The sequence below is a fragment of the Rhodnius prolixus genome, unplaced genomic scaffold, assembly GCF_049639745.1.
Source record: "Rhodnius prolixus isolate KJV_2025 unplaced genomic scaffold, Rpr scaffold_4, whole genome shotgun sequence".
Taxonomy (NCBI): Eukaryota; Metazoa; Arthropoda; class Insecta; order Hemiptera; family Reduviidae; genus Rhodnius; species Rhodnius prolixus.
Genome location: NW_027411614.1, coordinates 38,012,484 through 38,034,327, shown reverse-complemented (window position 1 = coordinate 38,034,327; position 21,844 = coordinate 38,012,484). Strand labels below are relative to the sequence as shown.

Below are 21,844 nucleotides of genomic sequence, written 5' to 3'. Positions count from 1 at the left end.
CTAATATAATGTACATACAGCCATTGCTGTAACTTAACCTTACATAAATACTCTATTATGTAAATTTGAGAATGATTTAAAAGTTGAATATAATGGTTCCCTGACATATAAGTTGCAGATCCGTAACAAACAACATTCACTGTTGCAAGAAATTAGAAGATAAGTGGTTGCAGGCCAAGAAGGTAAACTGATTAGTAAGCACGTAAGGCGGACCCTCTCGTCTCCTTTATTACTTCACTTCTCCACGTGGCTAAACAGATTTGCCTAAGTAATTGAACCAGGTGTATTCCGCACTAAGACGGTTACTTCCTTTAATGCATATCAATAGGATAAAGTGTTCTACTCGCATGTATCTATCTATACCCATCTCTAGTTCTGTACGGTAAACTTATACGCAACATCCCTGAGCTGCCTCTTTTCATCTCATTATTGGGGAAAGGGGATAACCCACTTCAGTGGCCTTCCTTGAAAATTAAGGAGCGAAATTTAAACTATCTTTGTGATTATTAAAGCAATTATTTCTTTCTTTAAAAAAATTAATAAATTATATAACTTTTTTAATTTTTTTTTTTTTTAGTTTCGGCTTTCTCTAACTCCCGGTGAGAAGTACGCGATCTTGTACAGCTTCCAAAATGGCTTTGGTTAAGTACTAGAAATATTTGAGACCTCTTAACTGTTAATTCCAGTGATAACTTGAATTAAAAAGCTGCACGGTAACAATATGTTTTCTTTCTATTATACGATCTCGTACTATGAGAAACCAAAATTAGGCATTACTTCATTTCTTTATAAGCTACGATTTTAAAACTAAATCAAGAGGCATCAAGATTTCTTTGTAGCTTATTTTGATTGATTAATTTTCTAAATTGACAAAATAATTAACTGCTAATGAATATTCAATCCTGCATCCTTATAAATTTAAATTATTCGTGCAAACGTAAACAATTGGTTTAAATTATTTATGTTTTTATTGAAAACTAAATAATAGTTTTACAGATTGCTGTTTGTGAGGGCACATTTAAAGCAGAAGTGGGAGGCCGCCAATTGGTGGTGTAAGGCGTAAAAGATAACACATTGTGATCGCTGGAGTTTACTATTTGAACATTTTATAACCCACTGTTTTGTGGACCCACGTAGACCTAATTAAGGCAAAGACTCCATTACTAGTACTGGCCCTTCTCAGACCGTCACAGCTTCATTTCCCCCTCCACATACCTTGCCAGTCTTTTCCCTTCACTCTTTACATTCACAAAATCCACCACTATCCTGGGTTTTAGTGTTAGTACAGCTCTCTAGCTCCACCTTCTAATTGGTTGACTAAACAACAGGCCGGTAGCTCCCCAAGTTAATAAAACTCTTAATGCTTTTACTCCGGCCTCATTGCTTTTTCAATGAGCAAAAACCCTTCTTTTAATTCTGTACAACCAACTCGCACTTACTTCAAGCACATATCCGTTTACTTATGCTTTCACGTTATCTGAATTCCATTTCGACTAAGTTTTCTCAACTGTTCGGTTTGATCCGTTTGATGATGTGAACATTAATCCATTTACGAAAATCGTTGGGGTAAGAATCTGGCGCTTCGTGCTTTAAGCATTTTCATTTTCCTCAGTTTAGTCACTGGGTGGGTAACTCAGAGTGTTTTTATAGTTTGGAAGTCCAAGGAAACTAGTTTTTCAAAGAACTTTTTTCTAATTACTATTTTTTGGATTTTCCACTTTGAAGTAAAACCAAATTAAACCGTGTGCTTGATTGGTACTTTAGTTTTAGTGTCCTTTCATGTAAAATAAGCCATTTAAAAATCAGTCTTCCGAAAAATTAGTATGTTTTATAAAGTTTCATAAACTAAACAGTAGATTTTCAAATCATTTTTTTCAAAAAAAAAAAAGCTTTTCCTCGTTCTTTTTTTAAACGCAAAAACTAATTAATGAAAATAATGTCCAACCCTTTGTAATTAAAAATAAACAAAGAGTTGCTTCTTTATTAAAAGTAGAAATGCTGTCTAATTAAGCGAAAAATTGAGATGATTGCTGGAACAAAAACTATAAAAACCGTAAGCTAGTCATGTAGCAGTCTTTATATACTTATACCCAACAAGCACCATTCTGACTTTACTTATTAGCTAAACTTAATTAAGACTTCCCTCTTGGTAAATAAAGCGGCACGTTTTAAACTTGAAAACTAAATAGAAACGCAAATGAAGATACAATTCAGTTTAAGGGAAAGCGGCCATGATGAGGGGTGGTTTCTGCGGGAAACAGAAGGGGGGGAACTAGCGAATGAGATGGAAAAATGCGGTGAAGCTTGTGCCACATTTCCTACAGCTGAACAGAGCGCTTTAAAGCGCAAACAGAATAAAAGAAAGGAACGCTTAATGCTTCCTCAGCCACAGTATAAATGATCTTCAGACTTCGTTTTTTAAATCATCTTTTACAGTGGAACTTTCCACATCTAAATCGTATTGACAGAATAGTTATAAGAGAAGCTTTAAAGTACTGCATTAATTACATTAGGAATAAAAAAAAGTTTCGTAACATTTATTTGGGAATTCGTAATCCTAAACTAATAAAATAAGAAAACAGAGGTGAGCTAAGTCATGAAGGACCATCGACAACGATTTTACATCCGATGTTTTTTCTCATAGTAAGAAAAAAAAATTATTTTAACCCAATACCAATCTCAAAATCGATTTTCTGATTTCAATTCAAAAGTTTCGACTAGCCACAATTTTTGCTACTTGTACTTGGCTTTATTTCATTAATCTTAAAATGTTTGAACACGAACAACTGCTTTTGTGGCTCCATAAGACCTTAATAGCCGCTCATCTAAAATACCTCTCTCCCCATAAATGGCGGCCCGCGTATGTTGGTTAGAGTTACAGTAACTATGGAAATCCTTTTTTTTTTAGAAATTTGAGTGGTTTCCTGTCTAGTATCGCAAACTCTGATCGCTTGCAAAAAAAAGAAAAAAAAAAGGCAAAACTTGCACCCACCGGCTACAGGAATTAATTTTATTTTACTAGCTTGATAGAAGGATTCGACTTATTAGATTTCAAATGCAGCGAATTCTTCTGGCATTCCCTAAAACATTTTTGCAATTAATTTGTTACAATAAAAACTTATTCATAGTAAGTTCAAAACTTATGTTTCGTTTGGATGTTAAAACTGTCCGGTAGGACAACTTTAATCATTCTTTAAAAAGATCTCCCCAGTGGTAGTTACGGTTCCGACTTAACACCTTATCAGGTTATAATGATAGAACTGCTTATTCCAAATCTTAAAAAAATCTGTAAAGCAGATATGTAACTTTGCAAAGTAGACAAAAAGGAAAATCTATCCAAAAGGTACAAAAATCTCCTTAACAAAAACTTACAGTTTAAAATGTTCAGTATAAGGGTTGATTAAAAGCCAAAAGGTACACAAATCAGCAAGTACCCAACATTTCATTAATACTTCATTGATATTATTCAAGTAATTATACTGCATTAATTTTCATTTGAATATCATGTAATTAAAACTGTCCGGTAGGACAGTTGTATGTTATAAGGGTTGATCGTCAAAAACTGCACGAAAAAGCGTAACGTTGAAAAGCACCCAACTTTGACAATTTTTTTCTCTTTTTCTATAAAAGATAAAATACCCAAATTTTCTTTGTAATATAGGGAAAATCCTCCTTTATAACAGTAATTTTTTTGCAACAACCTACAGGGGGTGGACAAAAGAATGGAAACACTTGACTTTTGGCATCATAATGATTGAACATGTTCAAATCAATCAAAACTTGACATATTTCAATGTTTTTTTTTTAAATTCTGCAATTTGCTATGGCTTTTTAACCTACCTTTTTTTTAAAAAACAAAAGAAATTTAAGGAAATTGTTTATAACCTTCTAGAAATGGCGGACCTCTCAGACTTTCAAAGAGGCCAAATTGTTGGTGCTCGAATGGCAGTGTAACAGAATGTGCCCGAATATTTGGCGTTTCAAGAGGTAATGTCTCAAAAGTAATGACTGCTTTTGAAAGAGAAGGGAAAACGTCCTTAGCCAAGCACAGGTCTGGTCGAAAGTCGAAGTTGTCTGAGAGAGACCGTCGGACTCTGAAGCGAATTGTTAGAGCTGATCGCAAGACCACAGCTCCTAAAATCACTATTGAGCTCAATAGACATGTCCAGAACTCAGTTTCCACAAAAGTATTTTGATGATTTTTCAAGGTGTTTCCATTTTTTTGTCCACCCCCTGTAGATCTGATAGATTTTGAGAAAAAAAAAAAAATGCTGCAAATGAGCAAAAACGGCTTTTTCAAAAATTGTTCTTGTTGTTGTTGTTACCTTTTTTGTAAACTCAGTAGCGCCTAAACGCGCGAACCGATTTTCATGTATGAAGTTTCGTACGATTCGGAATTTTATGTAGATGCGCCTTTTGGGGATCTCGACGCTGTACAACGAATGGGGAAGGAGTTAACCCCTTTATGTAAGGCTCCCTTCAAAATTATTATTACTCATTACTCAGTAAATCTTGGCCTGATTTTGACAAAAATTGGTAGAATGAAAGGGTTACCCAAGTACTCCTCTATGTAACATTAAAGCGACGATCTGCTCTTACATCTGTTGAGGGGAAGTACAGCAATGGTTTCAAATTATCGACGCGTTAACCGATTTTCATGAATGAAATGTCATTCGAATGGAAATTTTGTACAGATTTGCACATTAAAAGCCTCGACGCTGTGCCACTTAAGAAGGAGAGTTTGTCGCACGCAAGTAAAGCCCTTTCTAAAACTATTATTACTAATATTTCTATAACACTGTCTGGATTGATAAAGTTTAGCAAGAAGAAGTGGTTAAAGCTTCCCTACGTGACTCCACAGCGCCATTATGCTCTTACACCTACTAAGAGGAAGTATTGCAAACGTTTAAATTATCAACGCGTGAACTGATTTACGTCAATGAATTGTCATTCGATTCGATATTTTATGTGGATAAAGCTTTTGTGGATCTCGAGTTTTCAACCCTAAATATCTCGTTTTCTGCTTGATAGATTTTTACTAAATTTTACACAATTATAGACAATAGTAGTCTTCGTACAAACGTAAAATATAAACAAAATCTATCGAGTAGTTTTCGAGATATTTGAAGTTAAAGTTTTCACTTTATAGAACGGAAACAAACTTTAACCCAAAATATCTTGTTTTCTGTTCGATAGATTTTTACTAAATTTTACACAATTATAGACAATAGTAGTCTCCATATATAGATAAAATATTAACAAAATCTACCGAGTAGTTTTCGAGATATTTGAAGTTAAAGTTTTCTCTTTATAGAACGGAAACAAACTTTAACCCCAAATATCTCGTTTTCTGCTCGATAGATTTTTACTAAAATTGACACAATTATAGGCAACAGTAGTCTTCGTACACAGGTAAAATATAAACAAAATCCATCTAGTAGTTTTTGAGATATTGGAAGTTGAAGTTTTCTCTTTATAGAACGGAAACTAACTTTAACCCTAAATATCTTGTTTTCTGCTCGATAGATTTTTACTAAAATTGACACAATTATAGGCAACAGTAGTCTTCGTACACAGGTAAAATATAAACAAAATCCATCTAGTAGTTTTTGAGATATTGGAAGTTGAAGTTTTCTCTTTATAGAACGGAAACTAACTTTAACCCTAAATATCTTGTTTTCTGCTCGATAGATTTTTACTAAAATTGACACAATTATAGGCAACAGTAGTCTTCGTACACAGGTAAAATATAAAAAAAATCTATCGAGTAGTTTTCGAGATATTTGAAGTTAAAGTTTTCTCTTTATAGAACGGAAACAAACTTTAACCCCAAATATCTCGTTTTCTGCTCGATAGATTTTTACTAAATTTTACACAATTATAGACAATACTAGTCTCTATATATAGATAAAATATTAACAAAATCTACCGAGTACTTTTCGAGATATTTGAAGTTAAAGTTTTCTCTTTATAGAACGGAAACAAACTTTAACCCCAAATATCTCGTTTTCTGCTCGATAGATTTTTACTAAAATTGACACAATTATAGGCAACAGTAGTCTTCGTACACAGGTAAAATATAAAAAAAATCTATCGAGTAGTTTTCGAGATATTTGAAGTTAAAGTTTTCTCTTTATAGAACGGAAACAAACTTTAACCCCAAATATCTCGTTTTCTGCTCGATAGATTTTTACTAAAATTGACACAATTATAGGCAACAGTAGTCTTCGTACACAGGTAAAATATAAACAAAATCTACCGAGTAGTTTTCGAGATATTTGAAGTTAAAGTTTTCTCTTTATAGAACGGAAACAAACTTTAACCCCAAATATCTCGTTTTCTGCTCGATAGATTTTTACTAAAATTGACACAATTATAGGCAACAGTAGTCTTCGTACACAGGTAAAATATAAAAAAAATCTATCGAGTAGTTTTCGAGATATTTGAAGTTAAAGTTTTCTCTTTATAGAACGGAAACAAACTTTAACCCCAAATATCTCGTTTTCTGCTCGATAGATTTTTACTAAAATTGACACAATTATAGGCAACAGTAGTCTTCGTACACAGGTAAAATATAAAAAAAATCTATCGAGTAGTTTTCGAGATATTTGAAGTTAAAGTTTTCTCTTTATAGAACGGAAACAAACTTTAACCCCAAATATCTCGTTTTCTGCTCGATAGATTTTTACTAAAATTGACACAATTATAGGCAACAGTAGTCTTCGTACACAGGTAAAATATAAACAAAATCTACCGAGTAGTTTTCGAGATATTTGAAGTTAAAGTTTTCTCTTTATAGAACGGAAACAAACTTTAACCCCAAATATCTCGTTTTCTGCTCGATAGATTTTTACTAAAATTGACACAATTATAGACAATACTAGTCTCTATATATAGATAAAATATTAACAAAATCTACCGAGTAGTTTTCGAGATATTTGAAGTTAAAGTTTTCTCTTTATAGAACGGAAACAAACTTTAACCCCAAATATCTCGTTTTCTGCTCGATAGATTTTTACTAAAATTGACACAATTATAGGCAACAGTAGTCTTCGTACACAGGTAAAATATAAACAAAATCTACCGAGTAGTTTTCGAGATATTTGAAGTTAAAGTTTTCTCTTTATAGAACGGAAACAAACTTTAACCCCAAATATCTCGTTTTCTGCTCGATAGATTTTTACTAAAATTGACACAATTATAGACAATACTAGTCTCTATATATAGATAAAATATTAACAAAATCTACCGAGTAGTTTTCGAGATATTTGAAGTTAAAGTTTTCTCTTTATAGAACGGAAACAAACTTTAACCCCAAATATCTCGTTTTCTGCTCGATAGATTTTTACTAAAATTGACACAATTATAGGCAACAGTAGTCTTCGTACACAGGTAAAATATAAAAAAAATCTATCGAGTAGTTTTCGAGATATTTGAAGTTAAAGTTTTCTCTTTATGGAACGGAAACAAACTTTAACCCCAAATATCTCGTTTTCTGCTCGATAGATTTTTACTAAAATTGACACAATTATAGGCAACAGTAGTCTTCGTACACAGGTAAAATATAAAAAAAATCTATCGAGTAGTTTTCGAGATATTTGAAGTTAAAGTTTTCTCTTTATAGAACGGAAACAAACTTTAACCCCAAATATCTCGTTTTCTGCTCGATAGATTTTTACTAAAATTGACACAATTATAGGCAACAGTAGTCTTCGTACACAGGTAAAATATAAAAAAAATCTATCGAGTAGTTTTCGAGATATTTGAAGTTAAAGTTTTCTCTTTATAGAACGGAAACAAACTTTAACCCCAAATATCTCGTTTTCTGCTCGATAGATTTTTACTAAAATTGACACAATTATAGGCAACAGTAGTCTTCGTACACAGGTAAAATATAAACAAAATCCATCTAGTAGTTTTCGAGATATTTGAAGTTAAAGTTTTCTCTTTATAGAACGGAAACAAACTTTAACCCCAAATATCTCGTTTTCTGCTCGATAGATTTTTACTAAAATTGACACAATTATAGGCAACAGTAGTCTTCGTACACAGGTAAAATATAAACAAAATCTACCGAGTAGTTTTCGAGATATTTGAAGTTAAAGTTTTCTCTTTATAGAACGGAAACAAACTTTAACCCCAAATATCTCGTTTTCTGCTCGATAGATTTTTACTAAAATTGACACAATTATAGGCAACAGTAGTCTTCGTACACAGGTAAAATATAAACAAAATCTACCGAGTAGTTTTCGAGATATTTGAAGTTAAAGTTTTCTCTTTATAGAACGGAAACAAACTTTAACCCCAAATATCTCGTTTTCTGCTCGATAGATTTTTACTAAAATTGACACAATTATAGGCAACAGTAGTCTTCGTACACAGGTAAAATATAAAAAAAATCTATCGAGTAGTTTTCGAGATATTTGAAGTTAAAGTTTTCTCTTTATAGAACGGAAACAAACTTTAACCCCAAATATCTCGTTTTCTGCTCGATAGATTTTTACTAAATTTTACACAATTATAGACAATACTAGTCTCTATATATAGATAAAATATTAACAAAATCTACCGAGTAGTTTTCGAGATATTTGAAGTTAAAGTTTTCTCTTTATAGAACGGAAACAAACTTTAACCCCAAATATCTCGTTTTCTGCTCGATAGATTTTTACTAAAATTGACACAATTATAGACAATACTAGTCTCTATATATAGATAAAATATTAACAAAATCTACCGAGTAGTTTTCGAGATATTTGAAGTTAAAGTTTTCTCTTTATAGAACGGAAACAAACTTTAACCCCAAATATCTCGTTTTCTGCTCGATAGATTTTTACTAAATTTTACACAATTATAGACAATACTAGTCTCTATATATAGATAAAATATTAACAAAATCTACCGAGTAGTTTTCGAGATATTTGAAGTTAAAGTTTTCTCTTTATAGAACGGAAACAAACTTTAACCCCAAATATCTCGTTTTCTGCTCGATAGATTTTTACTAAAATTGACACAATTATAGACAATACTAGTCTCTATATATAGATAAAATATTAACAAAATCTACCGAGTAGTTTTCGAGATATTTGAAGTTAAAGTTTTCTCTTTATAGAACGGAAACAAACTTTAACCCCAAATATCTCGTTTTCTGCTCGATAGATTTTTACTAAAATTAACACAATTATAGGCAACAGTAGTCTTCGTACACAGGTAAAATATAAACAAAATCCATCTAGTAGTTTTCGAGATATTTGAAGTTAAAGTTTTCTCTTTATAGAACGGAAACAAACTTTAACCCCAAATATCTCGTTTTCTGCTCGATAGATTTTTACTAAAATTGACACAATTATAGACAATACTAGTCTCCATATATAGATAAAATATTAACAAAATCTACCGAGTAGTTTTCGAGATATTTGAAGTTAAAGTTTTCTCTTTATAGAACGGAAACAAACTTTAACCCCAAATATCTCGTTTTCTGCTCGATAGATTTTTACTAAAATTGACACAATTATAGGCAACAGTAGTCTTCGTACACAGGTAAAATATAAACAAAATCCATCTAGTAGTTTTCGAGATATTTGAAGTTAAAGTTTTCTCTTTATAGAACGGAAACAAACTTTAACCCCAAATATCTCGTTTTCTGCTCGATAGATTTTTACTAAAATTGACACAATTATAGACAATACTAGTCTCTATATATAGATAAAATATTAACAAAATCTACCGAGTAGTTTTCGAGATATTTGAAGTTAAAGTTTTCTCTTTATAGAACGGAAACAAACTTTAACCCCAAATATCTCGTTTTCTGCTCGATAGATTTTTACTAAAATTGACACAATTATAGACAATACTAGTCTCCATATATAGATAAAATATTAACAAAATCTACGGAGTAGTTTTCGAGATATTTGAAGTTAAAGTTTTCTCTTTATAGAACGGAAACAAACTTTAACCCCAAATATCTCGTTTTCTGCTCGATAGATTTTTACTAAAATTGACACAATTATAGACAATACTAGTCTCCATATATAGATAAAATATTAACAAAATCTACCGAGTAGTTTTCGAGATATTTGAAGTTAAAGTTTTCTCTTTATAGAACGGAAACAAACTTTAACCCCAAATATCTCGTTTTCTGCTCGATAGATTTTTACTAAAATTGACACAATTATAGACAATACTAGTCTCTATATATAGATAAAATATTAACAAAATCTACCGAGTAGTTTTCGAGATATTTGAAGTTAAAGTTTTCTCTTTATAGAACGGAAACAAACTTTAACCCCAAATATCTCGTTTTCTGCTCGATAGATTTTTACTAAATTTTACACAATTATAGACAATACTAGTCTCTATATATAGATAAAATATTAACAAAATCTACCGAGTAGTTTTCGAGATATTTGAAGTTAAAGTTTTCTCTTTATAGAACGGAAACAAACTTTAACCCCAAATATCTCGTTTTCTGCTCGATAGATTTTTACTAAATTTTACACAATTATAGACAATACTAGTCTCTATATATAGATAAAATATTAACAAAATCTACCGAGTAGTTTTCGAGATATTTGAAGTTAAAGTTTTCTCTTTATAGAACGGAAACAAACTTTAACCCCAAATATCTCGTTTTCTGCTCGATAGATTTTTACTAAATTTTACACAATTATAGACAATACTAGTCTCTATATATAGATAAAATATTAACAAAATCTACCGAGTAGTTTTCGAGATATTTGAAGTTAAAGTTTTCTCTTTATAGAACGGAAACAAACTTTAACCCCAAATATCTCGTTTTCTGCTCGATAGATTTTTACTAAAATTGACACAATTATAGGCAACAGTAGTCTTCGTACACAGGTAAAATATAAAAAAAATCTATCGAGTAGTTTTCGAGATATTTGAAGTTAAAGTTTTCTCTTTATAGAACGGAAACAAACTTTAACCCCAAATATCTCGTTTTCTGCTCGATAGATTTTTACTAAATTTTACACAATTATAGACAATACTAGTCTCTATATATAGATAAAATATTAACAAAATCTACCGAGTAGTTTTCGAGATATTTGAAGTTAAAGTTTTCTCTTTATAGAACGGAAACAAACTTTAACCCCAAATATCTCGTTTTCTGCTCGATAGATTTTTACTAAATTTTACACAATTATAGACAATACTAGTCTCTATATATAGATAAAATATTAACAAAATCTACCGAGTAGTTTTCGAGATATTTGAAGTTAAAGTTTTCTCTTTATAGAACGGAAACTAACTTTAACCCTAAATATCTTGTTTTCTGCTCGATAGATTTTTACTAAAATTGACACAATTATAGGCAACAGTAGTCTTCGTACACAGGTAAAATATAAAAAAAATCTATCGAGTAGTTTTCGAGATATTTGAAGTTAAAGTTTTCTCTTTATAGAACGGAAACAAACTTTAACCCCAAATATCTCGTTTTCTGCTCGATAGATTTTTACTAAATTTTACACAATTATAGACAATACTAGTCTCTATATATAGATAAAATATTAACAAAATCTACGGAGTAGTTTTCGAGATATTTGAAGTTAAAGTTTTCTCTTTATAGAACGGAAACTAACTTTAACCCTAAATATCTTGTTTTTTGCTCGATAGATTTTTACTAAAATTGACACAATTATAGGCAACAGTAGTCTTCGTACACAGGTAAAATATAAAAAAAATCTATCGAGTAGTTTTCGAGATATTTGAAGTTAAAGTTTTCTCTTTATAGAACGGAAACAAACTTTAACCCCAAATATCTCGTTTTCTGCTCGATAGATTTTTACTAAATTTTACACAATTATAGACAATACTAGTCTCTATATATAGATAAAATATTAACAAAATCTACCGAGTAGTTTTCGAGATATTTGAAGTTAAAGTTTTCTCTTTATAGAACGGAAACAAACTTTAACCCCAAATATCTCGTTTTCTGCTCGATAGATTTTTACTAAATTTTACACAATTATAGACAATACTAGTCTCTATATATAGATAAAATATTAACAAAATCTACCGAGTAGTTTTCGAGATATTTGAAGTTAAAGTTTTCTCTTTATAGAACGGAAACTAACTTTAACCCTAAATATCTTGTTTTCTGCTCGATAGATTTTTACTAAAATTGACACAATTATAGGCAACAGTAGTCTTCGTACACAGGTAAAATATAAAAAAAATCTATCGAGTAGTTTTCGAGATATTTGAAGTTAAAGTTTTCTCTTTATAGAACGGAAACAAACTTTAACCCCAAATATCTCGTTTTCTGCTCGATAGATTTTTACTAAATTTTACACAATTATAGACAATACTAGTCTCTATATATAGATAAAATATTAACAAAATCTACGGAGTAGTTTTCGAGATATTTGAAGTTAAAGTTTTCTCTTTATAGAACGGAAACAAACTTTAACCCCAAATATCTCGTTTTCTGCTCGATAGATTTTTACTAAATTTTACACAATTATAGACAATACTAGTCTCTATATATAGATAAAATATTAACAAAATCTACCGAGTAGTTTTCGAGATATTTGAAGTTAAAGTTTTCTCTTTATAGAACGGAAACAAACTTTAACCCCAAATATCTCGTTTTCTGCTCGATAGATTTTTACTAAAATTGACACAATTATAGGCAACAGTAGTCTTCGTACACAGGTAAAATATAAACAAAATCCATCTAGTAGTTTTTGAGATATTGGAAGTTGAAGTTTTCTCTTTATAGAACGGAAACTAACTTTAACCCTAAATATCTTGTTTTCTGCTCGATAGATTTTTACTAAAATTGACACAATTATAGGCAACAGTAGTCTTCGTACACAGGTAAAATATAAACAAAATCCATCTAGTAGTTTTTGAGATATTGGAAGTTGAAGTTTTCTCTTTATAGAACGGAAACTAACTTTAACCCTAAATATCTTGTTTTCTGCTCGATAGATTTTTACTAAAATTGACACAATTATAGGCAACAGTAGTCTTCGTACACAGGTAAAATATAAAAAAAATCTATCGAGTAGTTTTCGAGATATTTGAAGTTAAAGTTTTCTCTTTATAGAACGGAAACTAACTTTAACCCTAAATATCTTGTTTTCTGCTCGATAGATTTTTACTAAAATTGACACAATTATAGGCAACAGTAGTCTTCGTACACAGGTAAAATATAAAAAAAATCTATCGAGTAGTTTTCGAGATATTTGAAGTTGAAGTTTTCTCTTTATAGAACGGAAACTAACTTTAACCCTAAATATCTTGTTTTCTGCTCGATAGATTTTTACTAAAATTGACACAATTATAGGCAACAGTAGTCTTCGTACACAGGTAAAATATAAAAAAAATCTATCGAGTAGTTTTCGAGATATTTGAAGTTAAAGTTTTCTCTTTATAGAACGGAAACTAACTTTAACCCTAAATATCTTGTTTTCTGCTCGATAGATTTTTACTAAAATTGACACAATTATAGGCAACAGTAGTCTTCGTACACAGGTAAAATATAAAAAAAATCTATCGAGTAGTTTTCGAGATATTTGAAGTTAAAGTTTTCTCTTTATAGAACGGAAACAAACTTTAACCCCAAATATCTCGTTTTCTGCTCGATAGATTTTTACTAAATTTTACACAATTATAGACAATACTAGTCTCTATATATAGATAAAATATTAACAAAATCTACCGAGTAGTTTTCGAGATATTTGAAGTTAAAGTTTTCTCTTTATAGAACGGAAACAAACTTTAACCCCAAATATCTCGTTTTCTGCTCGATAGATTTTTACTAAATTTTACACAATTATAGACAATACTAGTCTCTATATATAGATAAAATATTTACAAAATCTACCGAGTAGTTTTCGAGATATTTGAAGTTAAAGTTTTCTCTTTATAGAACGGAAACAAACTTTAACCCCAAATATCTCGTTTTCTGCTCGATAGATTTTTACTAAATTTTACACAATTATAGACAATACTAGTCTCTATATATAGATAAAATATTAACAAAATCTACCGAGTAGTTTTCGAGATATTTGAAGTTAAAGTTTTCTCTTTATAGAACGGAAACAAACTTTAACCCCAAATATCTCGTTTTCTGCTCGATAGATTTTTACTAAATTTTACACAATTATAGACAATACTAGTCTCTATATATAGATAAAATATTAACAAAATCTACCGAGTAGTTTTCGAGATATTTGAAGTTAAAGTTTTCTCTTTATAGAACGGAAACAAACTTTAACTCCAAATATCTCGTTTTCTGCTCGATAGATTTTTACTAAAATTGACACAATTATAGGCAACAGTAGTCTTCGTACACAGGTAAAATATAAACAAAATCCATCTAGTAGTTTTTGAGATATTGGAAGTTGAAGTTTTCTCTTTATAGAACGGAAACTAACTTTAACCCTAAATATCTTGTTTTCTGCTCGATAGATTTTTACTAAAATTGACACAATTATAGGCAACAGTAGTCTTCGTACACAGGTAAAATATAAACAAAATCCATCTAGTAGTTTTTGAGATATTGGAAGTTGAAGTTTTCTCTTTATAGAACGGAAACTAACTTTAACCCTAAATATCTTGTTTTCTGCTCGATAGATTTTTACTAAATTTTACACAATTATAGACAATAGTAGTCTTCGTACACAGGTAAAATATAAAAAAAATCTATCGAGTAGTTTTCGAGATATTTGAAGTTATAGAGTTAACTTTGTACAATTGCTAACAATTAACATTAAGATTGGTATTTTAAACATTCCTGTTCTCTCTTCTAAAATAAAATAACAATTTTCCAAAGCAAATTACTGATGGGTGTCTGCGAAATTGCTTTGAAGTTGAAGAGTTAGGGGTGAGCGTTAGGGTCTACCTATTTATAGAGTTCTTGTGGTCTTTACAGAAATAAAACCCTTTCCACCCTTCATCAGAACCCTTTCCGTCTTTCACTCTCGAATACTGGTACATTCTCTCTATTCCATCCCTAACGCCGTATTTTTTATTCCATACCGCATCGGGTTAGCAGTGAGCCGCTGCTACCTGAGCACTTCAGTTTCACCTTTGTGACTAAAGCCGATATAGTTTTTCTTTTCTTCAATAGAAGAACTTTCTTCTTCCGATATTCTTCTTTAGTTGCTTCAATCTGCATACTCTATTCACCTCTATATATGCAAATGGGAGTGGAAGGCCGCAAACTACCACCAGTAGATCGCAGCACTATTTTTATTATGTTCTGATTTTTTGTCTCCTTTTCTACACTTAATGTAGTATTAAAAATAAAAATAAAAATGTTACTTCTACAATATACAGTAAAATATCTTTAGCATCCGTCATTTTCGTAGTTCTTGTCTGTTTCTTGTGAGTGCACAGAAGACAGCTCCGGATGCCCAGATTGTCTTATTACGGTAGAAAACTGAAGTTTTAGAGGTTACATTCATTCCATGGAATGAATCCCCACTAGGAGTTTCTCTTACTTAGTTTATACAATTACCTTACATTAGAATTTAATGTTCTATGGCCACTAACATTAAATAGGCAGTTAGATTTTGAGAAACAGTTATTGTAAAAGTGCCTTTTATTGCAAGAAGTTTCTAGGCACTTCTCAGAGGTTTAGAAGGGCGTGTCAGATCTACTCCACGTTTAATGCCATGAAGATAGATGGTTGGTGGAGTTCCAATGCAAAATTCGGGAGATTCCTCGCAATATTGACAATATGATCTACTCGGGGTTTACTCTTACCTGCTTGAACAGTTACCCATCCAGAGTCCATTCCTGGACGTCCAAAGGAATTCATGACCTCACCTTTCCTCATTCTTCATCACTCTCTCTCTCTCTCTTTCTGTTCTCCTTAACCGCATATCATAATGTACCTAATCTAATTTCCTTCATTTCATCAGCTTCTCTATGTAGTTTGTACAAATCTGTTATCTCTCCTACTCCCTTAAAGTAACCTACCAAATATAGAAAAAAATTTAAGTAAATAACAACCCAAAATTTACAATATTATTCCAAACAACTCATTCAGCTTATTTTCTTTAGATCAGGAAAAAAAACTATTCAAATAAATAAAACAATGATAATATATAGGGAAGGGATTAATAAGGAATTAGGGATTAGTGTTTACTAGATGCCATCGCGGAGATCCCTGGTTCGAATCCAGCTGCTGGGCCCTTAGATTTTCTCTTTCTAGGAGTTTCTTAGTGCTCACTATCCGGTGATGGACAACATTGTCCGGAAACTGGTATTGCACTGAAAAAAGCTCCGGGTGCTAATAACCTGACGCTCCTTGAATTTTAAAAAAATATAAAATTAAAATTACTAGCTAAATTGAAGAATTTAGAAGAAAGTAGAAGTACTGAAATTGAATACTAGCATTATTGTACACGTAATTGATTATTGTAATTGATTATTATTATTAAACAATATTGCGAAAATAAAAATTTATATCTTGGCTTTCTGTTCGAATTTCACATTCATCTTGCAAAATTCATAGAGTGCAATATTTCAGAGAGACAAAATAATTCTCTTCTTATTACTTATTACTGTTAGCTCATATATGAATATTTAGGAATCCGCTTTTATACTTCCGATGGCGACAGTGTTATAAAATAAAGAACACGTATCTTTTGGGTCTGCAATATCTGAGAGTCTGTTCCAGCCCGTATATCAAGTATGAATAAATTATTGGAGGAGTACCCAATATAGTTTGTTTGGAATGGACCTTCCTTACTTGCAACAAAATTTCAATGTATATTTTCATTGAATTATTTCTGAATGAAAAGTTGAATGGACGACATATGAACTTGTTACATTATTATACCGTTGAATAAAGTATGTGTGTTAGATTTTGTAAGTTGTCTGAAAAAACGATCAGCACTTAAAATGATAAAACAATAAATTATTCTTTTTTGTTACCGCCCCATTCCATCATTTATTGCTTACTCTTAGATTAGATTAGATCCAGTAGGGCGGCCTTTAAGGGCCTACGCCACCGCGACCCAATGGATTTATTGCCTCCTCTAACTATTGCAAGTAAATTCCTTAAGGGGTTATAGGCAGTCAGAGGCGCCAAAAAAGTCATTTTTTCTAATTTTTGGGGGGAAAAACGTGTTTACTTTTTTATTCGGGAACTTTTGCGTCATATCAGTCCATGTTTAAAGAACTTATTGTAATTTTTTCGTTACAAATTAATAATAATTGTACTAATGGCGAATATTTTAATGCAACACGTCAAAAAAATGCAACCCTCTCGTGGACATGATATCTTGAGACTGGATCATCTGAAATCAAAATTTCGAAAAGATTTCGTTAGTAGATGACTTTATCTCGTACTTGAACGAAGGATTTAGAAAAAAATTGAATTTTTAATTTTTGGGACAACTTTAAAGTTTGATTCACGATTTTCACTAAAAAAAATTGACCATTTTATGTTTGTAAAACAAGTTCTATTCATTGAAAAAAAAAAATCCTTCGTCCAAGTACGATTTTAATATGTGTAAAAGAAATACGTAAAATTTCAAAAAGATCGGTGCAGTAGATTTTGAGATATCGTGTCCACCGACTTTGAAAACGTAGTTTTGAGAAAAATGCGTTTAAAGTTTTCAGCGGTTAAAGGTTTGCGAATAAAACCTGGATAATCTTTTTTTCAACTTACACTGTGTCATCGATTCCAGGCCCATAATCAAGTTTTCCGATTTCTGCTGTCTGCGTAGGATTCTTGCCTCCCGCGTAGCAAGTTGAGCTCTGTGCTCAGCGATGGTAATTCGAACGGTCGCGGCTTGTAAACACTTTCACTCTTGCAATTTTGCTCGGATCGACTTGAAATTTTAGGACAACATTCCTGAGATACTATACTTTAATATAAATTTTTTTTAAAAAAATCGATTTTTTCAAATTTCTGACTGCCTATAACCCCTTAAACAGTGTTTGTAAGTTGCAATGCAAACAATTATTTCGACCATTTTTAAACTATTTCTTTAAATGAAAAATCGGAGGAAGCTCGTACTTCTTCATAATCTTTGACCACCACATCCAAATTTCCGCCGTTTATATTGTTTCACTTTTGCCTTTTAACTTCGTTTTAGAGCAGCAATCTCCTTAATTATTCAGATTTATCAAAAGGCAATTTATAACTTACAAGATAATTCATGGTCCGTTTTTGGATTACAATATAATTTATACTTTTTTCCAATAATTTTCGCAAAAATTTATGTTATAACGTTACTTTTCATCTTTATAAATTTATTAAACTAAAAATTTCATTTTAAAATGAAGGATAAAAATTGAAGTGTCCAAAGTGAAAGATTGGAGCAGGCTAATGAGAAGCTTCGTGTATTTTGTAGTTGTCCTGTACTTATAATTAATTCTTTGACTAATTGCTGCAGTGTAGTGATGCTGCCCTGGCAGATAATAGCTAGTTTTCATTCATTTGAGGAAAGACGATCTAGTGTACTTGTGAAAGAAGAACTCAAGTATTTTCCTAGCACCATTTTAATGAAGGGCTGGCAGCTAATTATGTTTGTTAATGCTGTCAAGTTCAACTTTTCTAAAAGAATGACCTAACCATTAACTTTTCTTCTAACTTTTGTTTTCTTTCTAGTTAGTTTAGTGAAGTGTAAAATCTCATTTTGTGATTCACACAATTTTTTTTTTAATTAGTAAAAAGCTAATAACTTTTTTGCATTTTTTTAAATATAGTGTTCGTAGAGTGAGTGATAATGAATAAATAGAAGTAGCAAGAGGTTATGTTGTATGCAACTTCTTCAAAATTAGCTAACTTGAGCTCATCATCACATACTTAATTTATGTTAACGAAGGATAAACTTAACAATCTACACAACGGAATATGACCTACATGCGGTTCACCACTCACGTTACACAAATCCGGTTGTAGATCAGAGCACTGGTGAGATAGCACGTGGGTGTAACTACATACTTCAAACGCATTCAGTGTAAACTTGATTACGTGGAGTACCTTACTTAAGAATAGGAGATATACGGGAAATAGATATATCGTAAGATAATACCTGCTTAAAAACTGTGAAATGATCAGAGTTTGATAAATAATGAGTTTTCATTATGGTGACTTCATAAGATTTGAAATTTTTTTGCACGAATGGCTTATAATTTTTATGTTTACCTCGACTAACTGGTATTGGTGAAAATGAACTAAACATGTGACTTGCCGGCCGTCAAGTGTCCCAAGCAGGTCGTTCTGCTACTAAGTGAAGAGACATCTGAACTCTAATGATAGGACTGCAGTAGGGTAGCCTACGTCTCATCTTCTTTGCCATCGTTCAACTTAATTTTCACCTTACTTTCTAACTGTACCACATTTAGTACAGTTCAAGGACCAATTTACTTCCTGTTCCCTTCCTGCCGCTGTACTGAGTATCAGTACACCAACTTAATTGATGTGCTAATAACTTCTCGTTGTTACTCTACAGTTGTGCTGTTTGTACCTCCATGTTCGTTCACTCCTGCTTTGCGGCCGTTTAGCCCCAAAGCGTGAAGAACATAGTGATATATAAAAATAAATTTGCTTTAAGAAACGGTTTAGATAATTTTTTTGTTTTAATCAAGCATTTTAAAATGTTTAATCTAGTAATTTATTTTTAAAAAATATCAAACGGAGACAAATTATTAACTTTGATTTTTATGGAAATCAATCAATTAGCTATAAAAATAATAAACCAATCAAAATGAAGTGTGAAATAAAGGTATTTAATTACCATTGGGAACGCCGAGATTCCTAAAACAACGGCTACGCCAGTTTTTTTAAATTTCACTCTAATAAAGGAAAATCTTCTCGCAGTTTAGAACACAGCTTTTCTTTTGGCGAAAGGAACTACTGAAATCGAATGAAATCAAAAGTGACCTACGTTTCTTTCAATAAATTCTTTTCCCCTTCACTCTCCATTAAAAATGTTCTTCAAATCTCTTAGATTTTAAATGGAATAAATTATACAAGCATTGCAGTTAAATGTATGCATTTAATTGTCAAGAATCAATCTACATTGTGGGCAAACAATAAATCTTGATTATAGGCAGAAAGTTTATTATTGATTATTGGTAATTTACCCAATAATTTGGTATAATCTTCCATAATTGTCGATTCTGAAGGATCATATAGCAATTCAGTATTCATATCTAAGTATAAATGTTTATGATCTAATTTGCGAAATGGTGTCCCAATTATTTGTTTTGGTAATTGTAGATTTGGTATGATTAATTCATTAGAAATACCAGGATCTGTCAGTTCTTTAGGTGTATTTAGCTGTTTTAATAGGCCACCTATTTTGCGTAATTCTCTGTGTATAAGATCTTGAATGGTGAATGCATGTCTACTGCCAGTTAGAATGGACAATACTATAATAATCACTAAAGAAAGAATCCTGAAAAAAGTACTTTATTCAATTAGCAGTTTCATAAAATGGCTTGTTTTATTATTAACAGGCAGTTTCTAAAAAATAATGTGAATATAAATGGGTTTCCAAATTGGTGATTGCAGCCTTCCATATATTTATTGAAACTGCACTTGATACTTTACTTCTAATGGTTGTTTTGTAAATAATGTTTTTATTTTTAGTTGTTCAGCTTTTATTTATAACAAAAAAACAAAATTCAGTTATAACGGGCTATGCTACGAAAGTCCAATTGGCCAGGTTAAAGGAGGAAATGTTCTGAAAGAACGGAAGTCATCTTCTGTTACAAGTAGACTGAGATATCACGAGCAAACCAACCCAACATTGCCCATCTGTATTGGGATGATCGAAGTGAAATTCCCCACTATAACCCGGAAAAGAAAATAAAAGGGATAGTCATAGACACTCGGTGAGTTAATTCCTAAAAACAAATTCATTCGGTTTAGAGAGTTGTTTGCTTATTTTCTTGTAAGACGATGAGGCTAAGTAGTTATTAATTTTTCGGCAAAGAAAGGATATTTACAGTGGTGCACGCAGGCCCTTTTGCAGGAGCACTAATTGTAGAGTGTTCACACCCGGATAGTTACTTAGCGTGGTTATGTTTATGGAAGTGGAGTACGTCTTGGAGCAAACAGCTAGTACGTGCTGACGTTTCATTCTCCATCTTAAATGAAGCTCAACAGTTCCGATCACGCACCCTCAAATTTTGTTAGTTTCAATCAATGATTTTTCTTTAGGACGCGGGCTGCTAACTTGAAGCATGATCTTGCCTTTAATACATTGTAGATCATAATTGCATGAAAATCATACAGAGTTTTACAAATAAAACAAAACATAGAAAACTTTTGAGGTATTTTTCCATCCCAATCTAGCTAAATTCCTGATAGAGAATCACAAATTGTTGGTGTAGAAAACTAATTTAGTACCAAAAAAATTGAAGTTCACGTCTGAAAATGAAATTACTTTTCCAGTCCGCAGCCCGTGACTTTTCCATTGCCTACCCCGTGCCTAAAAAATAAATAAATAAAATAAATTTTCTCTCTTACCTAAAAGAAAACCATACCATTTTTCCTTGGTTACTAAAAACAAATACATAATTTATTACATATGTATGTATGTTATTTTGAATGTTTTACGTTGGCGTTTGATATTTTAAATATACAGAATAAAAAGAAAACAAGGTAACAACATAAAGGAAATATTATTTTCCCCCTTCCCTAACATTATTATTTTGAACTTACCACCTTTTGGGAGCCATTTACATATTTTTCCATTCCACTTTGAACAGCAATTTATTTTTTCGCTACAATTATTACATTGTTATTTTCTGCTGTAAAAGCTTATCTCCTGTGAAAGTGTTATTCATTGAAGCATAAATAATGGTTGATTCTTTTTTTTTTTTTTTCTACGCTAGGTTATTGGTT

General features: G+C 31.3%; 2 protein-coding genes across 9 annotated transcripts in view; one reads left to right on the top strand and one right to left on the bottom strand.

Annotated features, from left to right (window-relative positions):
- LOC141455619 (neuroligin-4, X-linked-like) overlaps positions 1-21,844 on the top strand; it is a 577,612-nt gene that overhangs the window by 405,948 nt on the left and 149,820 nt on the right. Inside the window, exon 1 of one of the 8 annotated variants that reach the window (XM_074130810.1) lies at positions 21,550-21,601. The exons of the other annotated variants lie outside the window; for them this stretch is intronic. The gene's annotated coding sequence lies outside the window, so the exon portion shown is untranslated. Of the gene's footprint in view, positions 1-21,549; positions 21,602-21,844 lie in introns of those variants that run through there. 8 annotated transcript variants of the gene reach the window in all.
- Positions 19,969-21,567, bottom strand: LOC141455624 (uncharacterized). Its single transcript, XM_074130843.1, has 2 exons — positions 21,467-21,567; positions 19,969-20,390 (listed from the first exon to the last, which is right to left on the bottom strand). Exons 1-2 carry the CDS (start codon positions 21,484-21,486, stop codon positions 20,003-20,005), a joined length of 408 nt encoding a protein of 135 aa, XP_073986944.1. The 5' UTR covers positions 21,487-21,567; the 3' UTR covers positions 19,969-20,002.